At 41.0% G+C, this 12,667-nt stretch overlaps 1 protein-coding gene across 1 annotated transcript; it reads left to right on the top strand.

Annotated features, from left to right (window-relative positions):
• The first annotated feature begins 1,903 nt into the window (after positions 1-1,903).
• On the top strand, positions 1,904-11,464 carry LOC148362778 (cadherin-related family member 5). The gene is made up of 16 exons (XM_088340331.1): positions 1,904-2,065; positions 3,977-4,071; positions 4,142-4,356; positions 5,686-5,742; positions 6,431-6,523; positions 6,602-6,688; positions 6,783-6,893; positions 7,095-7,265; positions 7,739-7,829; positions 7,898-8,004; positions 8,072-8,272; positions 8,353-8,484; positions 8,806-8,884; positions 8,959-9,149; positions 9,224-9,244; positions 9,939-11,464. Exons 2-16 carry the CDS (start codon positions 4,002-4,004, stop codon positions 10,740-10,742), a joined length of 2,430 nt encoding a protein of 809 aa, XP_088196457.1. The 5' UTR covers positions 1,904-2,065; positions 3,977-4,001; the 3' UTR covers positions 10,743-11,464.
• Positions 11,465-12,667: the final 1,203 nt, after the last annotated feature.

Here is a 12,667-nt window from a genome sequence, read left to right on the forward strand (position 1 = left end):
GCTCCACCTGTACAACCAAAAAGACAAAACAAAGCAAGACGGGCGCACTTGTATTATTCAAGCTTGTGTGTTGGTTTCAATGCACGTGTATGTAAGTATTTGTGCGCACGAGAAAGGATGTGGGTTAATCTTCACAATGGAAACGCCGGATGTTTGATAACTACAGTAATCCCTTGTCAGCCCTCATTAGCTTTTGTCCATCTCTTTATTAAACAAATGATGCATATGAGCAGGTCTGGACAGTTAACGGGATCATCAAACCAAAGTTTAATTTGGAAATCAAAGAAAAATAAATAGTTAAAATCTATATCTTTGAAATGAGGGATGTTTGATATTAATATATATTTTTGGGGTGACAAGTACCCAAAACAGACAAATTTGGGCATTACTGAGAATATGTTGCTTGTTTTTAGCGGGAAAAGAAGACTAATTTACAACGTCAAAGAAGATAATGTGAATCTTGAGGTCAAAGAAGATAATTGTGGTATCAGGCTTTAAAAAAAAAGCTAGTTCTCGGCAAAAAAAAAAAGACGCACTTTTTCAGCTTAGAAGGAGATGATGCTTGTTTTCAGTGTGGATACAAACAACCGTAGATTTCTACTTTGAAGACAAAGCGACTCAAACCTAAAAGAAGCATTACACATGGATATCTAAATCTGAACTACTTTACAAATCCCAATTTGTGTTTGTGAGTATGACTGTGTGTGGTCAGATAAGATTTACACAGTTGTACCTTAGGCCTCCGAAAGTTTTTTTAGCTAGGTTTTGTGTCAAGGCTACTTTAGTCTACTTTAGTGAACATGCTGCTCTGGAGCTGCATGCTGCTCTTTGGCGCTTCCTAGTGGCTGCCTGGCACTTTTTCAACAAACTACGGGCCCAACAACCTCACCCAAGTCAAATGCCCGGCAACGCCAGGCTATTATGCTTATCTAATTAATGTGCATGCTGCTCCAAGATCAGCCAACCTAAAATTAAGTGTGTCTTATAGTCCATAAAATACGATAGTCATTTCTATTCTCTTACACTGAAGTGTATTTCAAAAGTGAATCTTTTTACCTCCCTCCAGAGGTTGAATTCACCACAAAGAATCTGGTGATAAATATTGAAAGGAACACTCCCTCTCCACAAATTATTGTTTGATTGCTACCTCGTGCCCGATTGAGATGCTTTATCCTAGATTACTGTACAGTACTCCCTTTAAATATTGCCTTTTGAGCATGTGTGAAAACAATGGCAACCAAATGATGAAGGTGTTGTGTCTGAGTCCAATCAGGAGGGGGATTACCTCATGTGCAGTCCCTTCTCAAGGTTTCTTAATTTTCCTCATGTTGGGGTTTTTCAGTTTTTCCTTGCCCTCATGCAGGTTTTAGATGAGGGGATGGTGTAATAGTAGTCTGTAGTTTGAAATAATGTGTGGTCTGTGCAGCCCTTTGAGACTCTTTGTGATTACGGGCTATGCAAATAAACATGACTTGACTTCTCCTGCTCCTGGTAACCATGGAAACCAGTGCTATTGGTTCCATGTGGCCTGGAGACGGATGGGTGCCACCAGACTTTACTTACCCAAGACACACCACAGGAAGTGGTGCCCCGACAACGCTGGCGGTTAAAAGATCCGTGAACCATGAACCTAAATCTTGAATGTTCATCGATACCAATACCCCTACCGATACCACTTGTACTTTGATCTTCATTCTTATACCAATCTGTTTCTCAAGGTCAAACGGTGTTCTATTTAGCCAGACAAATCTCTGTGGGCACAGTCTGGGCCCTCGATGCCAGTACCTTGCCAGCGTCTTAATCTGATTGGCTCCATTTTACCCCCTGACTAGGTAAGCCCAACCCCCCGTAGGCTTTATCCCCTGAGCTGACGTTTATCCCTGAATACGTCCCATAAGCTGTTGTCTGCTTTTTAACATGCGTGGGTGGCGGCATTGTCGGGTTCATGTTCCGTTGCCTCATTTGTTTTGAAGTTTTTTCATATGCGGGATGTTTTTGGAGTGACAACGTGTTTCCGTGGACATGGAAGCTGACGCATCTGCTGCAAAGGATTTAACTACAGCAGGTGAGCATTTCATGATATTTATGGACATGGAGCTGGAATTCTAAAACCAGGGGTCACCAAAATGTATTGAAGATGACAGCTACTTTTTCACTGATTAGTGCCACTAACAGTTTGATATACATTTGTAAAATACCAATTTGTCATGTTATTACTATGTTGTTATTATGTTATTGTTAGCTTTTCACAAGGTTCTTATCATTAGAAGTAGGGTGAAAAGAGACTCAGTTAACTATTAAAACATCTGCCTTGTATAAGGTTACTGAGTGATTTGCATATAATAATTACAGGCTAATTTCAAAAGTAATTTTGATCATTTCAAGGATTTCTCATGCAAGTTATAGATATAATGTTCTAGAAAATCGCAATGACCCATCACTGGTGAGCTATTTTCAGAGCTGGCTCACGGGCTTCCCAGGTGCTATTACGGGCCTACACGTTGTACCGAAAACATAGTGTAGTAAAATAATACAGATTTAATTCAAGCCACTATAACAATATGCACAGGTATAATATTAAAACATTTTTTGTTGTTGTATAGCACCTCACCGGTTTAAAAACGTCTAATCAGAGACAAAAGGTTTGGCTCAAAGTGTACAAAACCAAAACAGACAATCACCCAAACACCTTCACAGCCTCCTTGTAGATCTTGGAATTTGGCCTTTAGGAGCTTTGTTGAAATTATGGTAGAAAACTTCAGAATAAAAATAAAAAGCTAGCAGTTTTTTATTATATCAGAGTAAATAAGATTAAAAACAGAAACCCGAGAGGGTTCAGAAATAATGAGGTATAGACACGTTTTGTGAGCTGACCTCTTTTTTATTTTATTTAATTTATATTTATAAATTGTACCATTGTGTAGAAAATAAAATTCAAATCAAGAACGCCAGCTTAAATTGTTTTTAGTGACACTCAATTACAAATCAGTCATGAGATCCAGTTATCAGCTCCGGCTAATGTTAGCTTCATAAGCTTAGCATTGCTAGCACTGGCATTTAATTAGAACTACTTTCAGGATTACGTGATATCAACACGTTGGTAACAAAAGTATTCTGCCCCTGGTAAACAAAACATCAAGTCAAGTCAAGTCATGTTTATTTGTGATGCCCTTAATCACAAAGAGTCTCAAAGGGCTGCACAGATCAAAGACTATTGCAAACTACAGACTTATGAAACCATCAACTCATCTGAAACCTACATGAGGGCAAATAATACACAAATTATCAACATAAAATATAGGTTATTCATATGCTAAGTGTGTTTTAAGCTTAGATTTAAACATTTCCATTAAGGTTGCAGATCGAATCTCAGGTGGAAGACCATTCCACAGCAACGGGGCCCGGCTGGAGAACGCTCTCGAACCTGCGCTCTTCTTGGCTCTTGGGATCACTAGTAGACCAGCCATTTCATAGCGAAGTCTCCGGACTGGAACATAGGGGGGAATTAAATCTGAAAGATATTTGAGGGAGCAAGGCTATGCATGATTTTGTATACTACCAACAGAACCTTAAAATCACATATTAAGCTAACAGGGAGCCAATGCAGGTTAGCTAAAATCAGGGTAATGTGATCAAACTTTCTTGTCTTAGTTAAAAGCCTCGCTGGAGCATTTTGTACCAGCTGAAGGCTCTTGATTTTGGACATCCTAATTAATATTGCAACTGTTAAACATGCGTTAGAAACAATTCAGTGGCGACCATTTTGCCTCTTGCAGACGAATAAAAATGATGAATCGATGTTTAATTGTACACATTAAAATCGCAGTCATGAATTGACAACACTTGACCTGTTCACAAACTTACAAGGTTGTGAAATGGATTTTATATGATTTGATAATGAATGAAATGCCTTTATAAAAGTCCGCATACATATTTTAGCCTGAAACTGAATGTTTACCGAACCTCAACCATTCAGCACCCTTCAAATCCTAAATTCTACCATGGCGGCCACGACCAAGTTGAAGTGGATCTCTCTCCTGCAGGTTCTTCTGAATCTACATGCAGTTACAGGTACTGTATGTCACACATCCCCCTGAATCCTTCATCTCCGTATCTGTCAACCTTCTTGTGTGTGATGTAGGGACGTCAGGATGGGGTAGTTGCTTGGTAGGCCAGGACATCTACTCCAGGGTGGCCGAAAACAGCCTCTGTGGAGAAGTAGTGGCGGACCTTATGGCAGACACCCCCGTGGATGGTGTAGAGTGGAGATTCCAAGGGAAAGACGCTGATTGGTTTTTCGTGGATGGAGGAGTCATTCGTTTGAATTCATCTCCAGAGAAAGTGCTTGACCGAGAGGTATTTCCCAAACAACTTTTAATCGGTGTCAATGTGATCATCCTGAAAGGCAAAACATGAGAGGTTAGCGCTTCAAGGGGCCTCACAATCTCTCTTATCCTCCTACCAGCCGACTGCTCGAAAGTCAAAGAGTCAGCCAGATTAACTTGTCACTCTCTTCTTCCCCCAAACACACAAATCATTTAGTTTCAAACACAAGTTTGAAGTATGACCAGATACTTTGCAAAAAACTACTGAACATGAAAAGACCTAAGACCTAAACTGTTAAGTAAGAAAAAAAAATTCAACCAACAATCGACAACTAAAAACAACCTTACCAATTGATAAATGTGTCATAGCTTTAATAAGTTGATATTGCAAACCAACTAATCAAGTCATAAGGCAAAATCTGAACATTAAACTACCAGTAAACTACGTAATACTGTCATGAACCAGAACAGGAGGAGCTCCCAGCTGCGTAACGTTTCTCACACAAGATTTATTTCACGGTAATGGGGCAGTCATGCACATTAACACAAACGCCAGTGATTCGGCGATCGCTGTGCGGAAGAAGAAAGACAGAAGTCTAGCGTGGAACAACAGGGAGTCAGAGACCAACGAGATCAATACCAGTTACACGAGCTGATACCGGACAGATGGTGTTGATATCTGACAGAACGGGACTGACAGGATTGATAACAGATATAGGAGACTGGAGACAGAGATCAGACAGAACGAGATAGACGGGAACAATACCAGACACTGGAGACCGATAGCAAAACAGGACGAAATAGACGGGATCAATACCGGACAGGATACACAAACAGGATACCAGACAGAGTCAAAACACACGTCTTGCGGAGAAGAGGTTCGTAGACGGGCTGACAAAGGGTGAGTGAGAGCACTGGGCTTGAACAGGAGGGAAGCCAATCAGTCAACGAGCCGCAGCTGGCGCCAAACGGGCTGGGCCAATTGGGCGCCATGGGGAAGCATGAGAAATACAACCTAAATAAAAACCAATTGGATAACTAATCAAGCAACAATGAGCTAACCAGCGAACTGGCCAACTAGCCAACCAACCGGAAAAATGAACAACCACCCAACTAACCAAATAACCAACTAGCAAACCCACGCACTGACCAACCCAAGGACCAACTGACACACTGACCGACAAACCAACCAATTTAGGAAAAACAAAACAAAAAATTTAAAACTATTCCCCTTGCCCATAAATTACCATGGAACATACTGGTCAAATGACTTAAGCCCCTCCACCTGCTGCCTCATTAACGAGCTAAAATTTTAGTTATGTGTCCTTTTTCTGACTTAAACTACTTTCATGTATTTCAGCTGCAGGGTCCTGTGCTGATAGCGGAATTTTCTTGCTATGAAGACGACATCCTTCAGGTAGAATCTTAAAAAGGGCAGAAGCAGTAAAAGTACTGATATTTTAGAGTGGCAGTGTTATTTTGCTAAATAATTATTCGAATGGTTTTCATTCAACACCTGGCTGTGATTTCTTCCCAGGTTTTAGCATCAATACAAACAATTCTTAAAGAGAACAATTACTGTGCATTTTATACCTGGATATTTTTGCAGTGTTTCTGTATACAATACAGTTATGCACTTGTATGACCTTAGAACTAATTGGTACTGAAAAGAAAACATCAAACCTGTATTACATTGTATAAGGGTTTGGTAGCATTAGCTCCTTTGTTTTATATTGATAGAGAAGGCTGTAACTTGTCACGAGTAACAAAATGTTGAGTTAAGAAAGATAAAGAGAAAATAACGCTACTTACTTTTTTCAAGCTGGCGCACAACTTGCTATTCCTCATCCGTGTGGCAGACAAGATCAAACAGTCCTCTCAAATCCTTAGATAAGAACTATCTTTCATTCTCGAAATTTACTCCCTGATTTAAGCTTGCTTCCCCCTCTTCAGCCTCCTTTTGATCTCATTCGATTAAGATTCCAGCCCTGACTTACTTTAATTTTCATTTTGATGACGTTTCATCAACTTTCATCAAGTAACTAAAAAAATGGCTTGTGTGCTTGAAAAATCAATTCACAAACGTTTTCTTGCTGTCATTCAAGAGCGTTTCCAGGATTGTGGTGGAGGTTGTCAACGAAAATGACAACTGGTCTGAGTTTGTGGAAGACACCTTACAATCTGTTCTCATCAGCGAGGTAAGCCGCATTGTGGACCTTCGAACAGACTTCAAATATTCTTTCGATATTTTTTCTTCCTTTGCCCATTTTCTACAGCTAACTCCGGTCGACACGCTAGTGTTTACTGTTGTGGCAACGGATGCAGACAATGACCAGCTCATTTACTCCATTGACCCGTCATCTGTGAGTTGATCTAGAAAACTGCCATGAGGCTAAGACCACTGAGATTGTGTACGGTCATTTGTCATATAGTAATGTATGGTTTTGTGTTGTCCAGCCGGACGCAGACTACTTCAAATTGAATCGTCTTAACAGTGGAGCAGTGATGCTGGCCAAAGCTCTTGACTATGAGACCAAAACTCAGCTCTTTCTCACCATCCACGTCTCTGTGAGATATTTTTAATACAGATTTTTTTTGCTATGGGTTACCATGTCTGCCCCTCTATAGTTAAAATAGAACTCTAGATTGATTGCTCGTCCGGGTCTATTTTTTGCCCAATAACATCTAGGATTAACTCTGGCTGTCCTGTCACCCTCAAACATCTAAAAAAAAATGGTTGTATAACAAGCTATACCTCAAATGTGACAGGAAATGAACACAGCTGAGCACTTCAACGCCAGCACCGATATTACAGTTGACGTCCAGGATGGTGACGACCTGTATCCGCAGTTCCTTCCGTGCACACTGCTGTTTCAGGATAGCACCAGTCAGATCTGCACCAGTCCCGTGTACACCGTCAACGTCACAGAGGGCAAAGAGGTTGGTTGCATCCTGATTTGAGAGTTTTGCTTAATTAATGTACACTAGTGGTAGACATTTGTATGCAATGTTTGTCATAAATCAGCAAAAAGTTAAGTTAATCTTTTGGGGTTGGGCCTCTAAACTAGGGCCTGTTTGTTATGGTTGACTTGTATAAGGGCTTCTTGGGTCCAACGCATTTAAACTTGACAGTGACCAGTTTGCTAGCTGGTATTTGGTGAGATGAAAGACAGTCTTTATAACAGGGGACATCCACCACAGACTTGTAATGGAGGATTCCACACTCGTATGTACATATAGAATTGAATAGCATTGAGGGATTAAAGGTGAAAATGTCTTTAGGGACGAGGAAGACTCCAGTGACCCTTTATAACCTTTCCTGAAGATCACTGGATAAATCAAACAATCTGTTTTTGATTACTGTACTACTTAATGTACCTTGTAAAACCATCTTCCATTTTCTCCTGATGCAGGACTTTGTCCTGGATTTCTCTCCTGGTCCCATCCATGCGGTGGATGGAGACAGAGGAATCAGCGCTACAGTCAACTATGCGATTCTTTCTGGTAGTACTGTAAAAAGAGTCAGTGATCATCTTTTTGTCAGTTTAACAATGCGGTGTCCATCTTGCCAGGAGACGACCACGGCCGTTTCCTGATGGACCGGCTCACAGGAGAGGTGAGGTTCAGTCGGGCGGTAAAGGACAGACTTGCAACACCAGCACTTCATTTACAAGTCATGGTGAGAACGGCTTGAGTAAAGTCACTGAGTATTTCTTTAAGGACTGACTTGAAGTGCTCTAATTCAGGCTTTTCAGGACGATGACCCCAGAAAGTATACTGTCGCCTCTGTGCTTGTCCGTGTGCTGGCGGTGAACCGGTACCATCCAGTATTTGACATGCCTGAATACCAAGGCTTCGTGATGGCGGGGACAAGTCCTGCTTCTCTGGTTTACACATATGGCAACAAGGCGTTGATGTTACATGTGCAGGACCAGGACTTCAAACATGTAGGCCCACCTATGTAAAATCTGCAAGACAATGGAGTCCTTGGCCGTCGTTCAATCGTCCTCCCTATCCTGTCCTGCAGGGATTTAATCCGATGATCTACTTCACCTTCAGCCCTACGTCCAATCACACAGGCAATTACCGGGTCACACAGGAGGGGCTTCTCATTGCCAGGTCCAATCAGCTCAAAGCAAAACAGAAGCACCGTCTGCATGTAAGCCCTAGCAACCAATGTATGACTCATTGCATGGGTTTCTCATAGCTGGTTACCGATTTGCACATCGATCAGGAGGAATTTTTTATTCAGCCCTGTACATATATTTCAGAATACATCAAGCTTGAGGTTTTCGCTCGAGTTTCGGCAGACAATAAGGATATTCGAGGAAAAGTTAACCATTCAGCAATGTAATCTATTTGTGGATTTGCCATAAAACACACCTTCTGGTTTTCCAAATTAATAATCAAGCTATGATTAGATTACAATGTTACAAGGTGTTTCCTTGGTAATCAAGATCCCAATGTCAATTCTTGGTAGGTAATGGCCAGAGACCAAGAGTCAGGGGATGCTGTTGTCGCCGCAGTGGTGGTTGAGGTGCTGGCTGAAAGCCAATCAAGTAAGTAAGAAGTTATGACTCTTATCAAATCCTCACATTGTGAGGCAGTATCAACAATGTTTTTTGTATCGCAGTTCCTCTGAGTGCGCTTGTGGACGATCGTGCCATGAGTTGCACGCTGGGCAAGGCCCTTTTCCTCAGCACCGTCTTCCTGACAGTGCTCGGCTGTGCCGCCACTCTTGTTCTTTGGCTTAGGAGGAAGCATAAGGGCCATCTGGACCCCCTGGAGAGAGGTTGCGTGGCACAGGGCAAGCACCCCAACGTGGTGAGACGTCCGTAAAGTCAAGATCAGCTTAGAAAACATCCTAGTGTTCTCACGTGATCTTGTTTTGTCCGCAGAGCCTTCGATGGTTCCAACTGGTGAGTATCTGTTAGTGTTCTATTGGATTTATCTTTAAATCTTGCATATCTTGATTTTTAGATGAATAGAGGGTTAAATGTGAAGGTTATTAAAGGGGCCTACTTGAGATGTTGAATCCTCATTTTATAATTATTAGGTAATCATTGTCAAATGACATAATTCTTTTGGGGAAAATATTTGTACCTTACACAAAATGAATGTACATAATACTTATAATAATAATTTTGATATTATTGATACAAAATAACAATTTCCTTTTCAAACTGATGTTTGCCAATACGACTGAAGATGACTAATGGTTATATTCATATTATTGATATTAATATTTGATGCTAGACATAAAAATTGACTCAATTATACTTAGACGTATGATTATTTTACTTCTTTTTCTGCATTATCCATGAATTTTCCAACTAGATCGTTATATTTAAAGAAGGACCGGCACAGAAATTGAGATAAAAATAAATAGGATCAAATACCTTTTTTTTGGGAAAAGTTAAAAACATTTTTCTAAATATCGCCATGGCCCTCAAATATTTGCTTCTTAGGGAAACCTGGATAAAAGAAGTTCTCATAAAACTTATCCGGCAGGTTACGGTTTCCGGTCTCGAGATAAATGCACAGTAACTGGTTTTCAAATGTTTTTTTTTTAATATTTTGACAACACCACATTCAATTTTACTTCTGCGTCAGGTCAATACTATCAGTGGCCAACCACGAGTAGATGACGTGAGCTTCAATAGTGAGGACTACGGAACTGCGAACCCTTCCTTCAGCTTCTCGGGCAAAGACCCTCCAGCATGCAAGGCGTCCATTCAGCCCAACAACAACCCGACAGCCCCCCTCGATGCCACGCTGAGCTTGGCCGAAGTCATGTGTACAACCATCACCCTCAACAACATGTCCGCCCCCACCAAAACCCTGTCGTGCCTGTCCACCTTCAGACCAAACTCCGTGGACAGCGACCCTAAAGAAAGCAGCTCTTACACGTTGCCACTAGATATGACTTTACCTTCCACATGTCTCGACTCGCAAAGCGAGGACCCTGCAGACACGCCTACAAGCCCATCGCCCTCGTCCGTTAGCGTCCCACACAGCCAGGCTCGGATCGCCTCTGCTGAGATCGAGAAACCTTTCAACAAACCTCACGTGGCATCCTTACAGAACCCAAGACTGGCCTCACCTCCGCAAAAACAAACCAGTATGACACCGCCCACCCCTGATCAGGTCCTCTTGAAGGCCACACTAGTCATGTTGGATGCGTCGCCTGAACCCTCGGAACAGCGGTGGAGCGAAGAAGAGGATCAACCCTGCACGTCGCTGGACCAGACAGAATTACCAGTACAGCAGGAGCAGGCGTCAAACTCAGAGGACGACAACGGATTTCTGGGAGATGAAGACGGAGACATTGAGGGCGAATTAGAAGCGGAGGATGAGGAGCTACTGAGGGTAATGGCCCGATGCAACCCAATGGTTGTCACGTTCACCCCAAAATGAAGGAAATGGATGCACAGTGGCCAAAAGGGGTGCCTTAAACTAAAAGTGAACCTCTGCTACTCACGCTGAAAAACGTCACTGCAACTCCTTTTATTACTAACCTTCAAAATAGTTGACATGAAAGCTCTAGTGGCACATTGTCACTTTTGCAACCCTTTAAAACACCAGCAGTGTACCGCACAAATTCATGAACTGGAAGGGAGTCTACTTAGTACCTCCTCGAGACTACTATTTGTATTGCCTGTTTTCCCGTGTACCTCAATTAACTGTGAAAAAAATCGACATGGCACGCCGGGCTTCTGGCTAGCTGCTTTGGCAACACCCGCGACTTTAACCACCGACCACCCAACTCATGAAAATTAACAAATTTGTCAGAGGTGGTCCTCGACTCACAGGACTTGACTATAAGGTTCTGACCCACCAAGCTCTTGGACGGGATATAGACAGAGGTTCACTGTAAATATAATGTCCGAAAACAAGTCCGTTGTAATCAGGGTTGGGTAGGGTTACTTTGACTTGATTACTTTCAATTACTTTTGGATTACTCCAATACCAAATATGCTAATAAAAGACAAAAGAAACTAAATATGAATAAAATTAGTAAATTTTATGCAGGCTTGGGGAGGAACGGAATACATGGAACGGCAAAAATGATGTTGGCAAGCTGTTTGGATTTATTTTCATTTTGTTTCTGTCGCATTTCATGTTAGTTTTGTCGGAGATCAAAGCCAGGAGAGAAAGCTTACCACGTGTTGTGAGTCCTAATTTTATTCATATTTAGTTTCTTTTGTCTTTTATTAGCATATTTGGTATTGGAGTAATCCAAAAGTAATTGAAAGTAATCAAGTTAAAGTAACCCTACCCAACCCTGGTTATAATTATTTTCACTTGGAATTGTTCACTTTATTCCTATCCAAAATCAATACTGATAGTAAGGCTGTGTGGATTGATTAATACCAATCCTTTACCAATTCGATTCTTTTTGTCAAAAGAAAAGTTCAAATTAAACTTGGATAGAATACGCTTGCAACAGAGTTACACTAGTGTCTACTCTGCTACAGTTTCTGAATGAGAATGTGATTTGGAGATATGTCACAGTTTGGGATTGTGGATACCATTTAAAAAAAATAATACCGGCCAGGATGGGACTCGACACCAATCCAGTGGATTGGCTATTCCCATTTTTTTCCTACTTCATTCATTTGGCACTAAAATGGAATGTTTTTCTTTTAAAAATTATTTATTAGCCCACCCAGACTTCTTCTCTCAATGAGAAATGTATTTAATGGGCACAAAGTATTCTTTCAAGGTTAAACCTTGAAATCGTAATTGAACTTTTGCCCCAAAACAAAAAGATTAAATTTACACATTTACACACATCGTGTGTAATCAACTCTTTGAAAACAGCCAGTTTTGTAAAACAACTTTTAATAAAATGTATAAAAAGAGCTACAGTGAAATGATGCCATTTGATTCCATAGCGGCATAGCCGATTTGACTGTCTTAAATTGAAGAATAACTTTGTTTCTCAACTGTTATGTGAACAAATCAGGTGACTACCAATGTACTTTTCACTGTCGTCTAAACTCTAGCAGATTAACTTAATACGTTCTCTGGCATACAGGTTTGGTTGGTGTAAGAGGTGGCACCACAGTGAAAAAATAAACTTTGCCATGCGGATAAAGCTTTTTTTGTATTTCCCTTTTTCGGATTATAGATCACCTAGCATGGGTGCTGCTAATGCTAAACTAATTTACCGGCCTATTTATTTGTATGCACTCCTTTGCAACAATGTTTTTGTTACAAAAGCTATTAGACTGACAGCTCTTGGTCCATTTGTTCATCTATTTTAGTGACTTCCCAAAGCAATGCCACTTTATCTATAATCAATAGGTTGATGTCCCAAATGCGTTACCCAACTAGCG

The sequence above is a fragment of the Urocampus carinirostris genome, chromosome 7 (assembly GCF_059441175.1).
Source record: "Urocampus carinirostris isolate Australia breed hairy pipefish chromosome 7, RoL_Ucar_1.0, whole genome shotgun sequence".
Classification (NCBI taxonomy): domain Eukaryota; kingdom Metazoa; phylum Chordata; class Actinopteri; order Syngnathiformes; family Syngnathidae; genus Urocampus; species Urocampus carinirostris.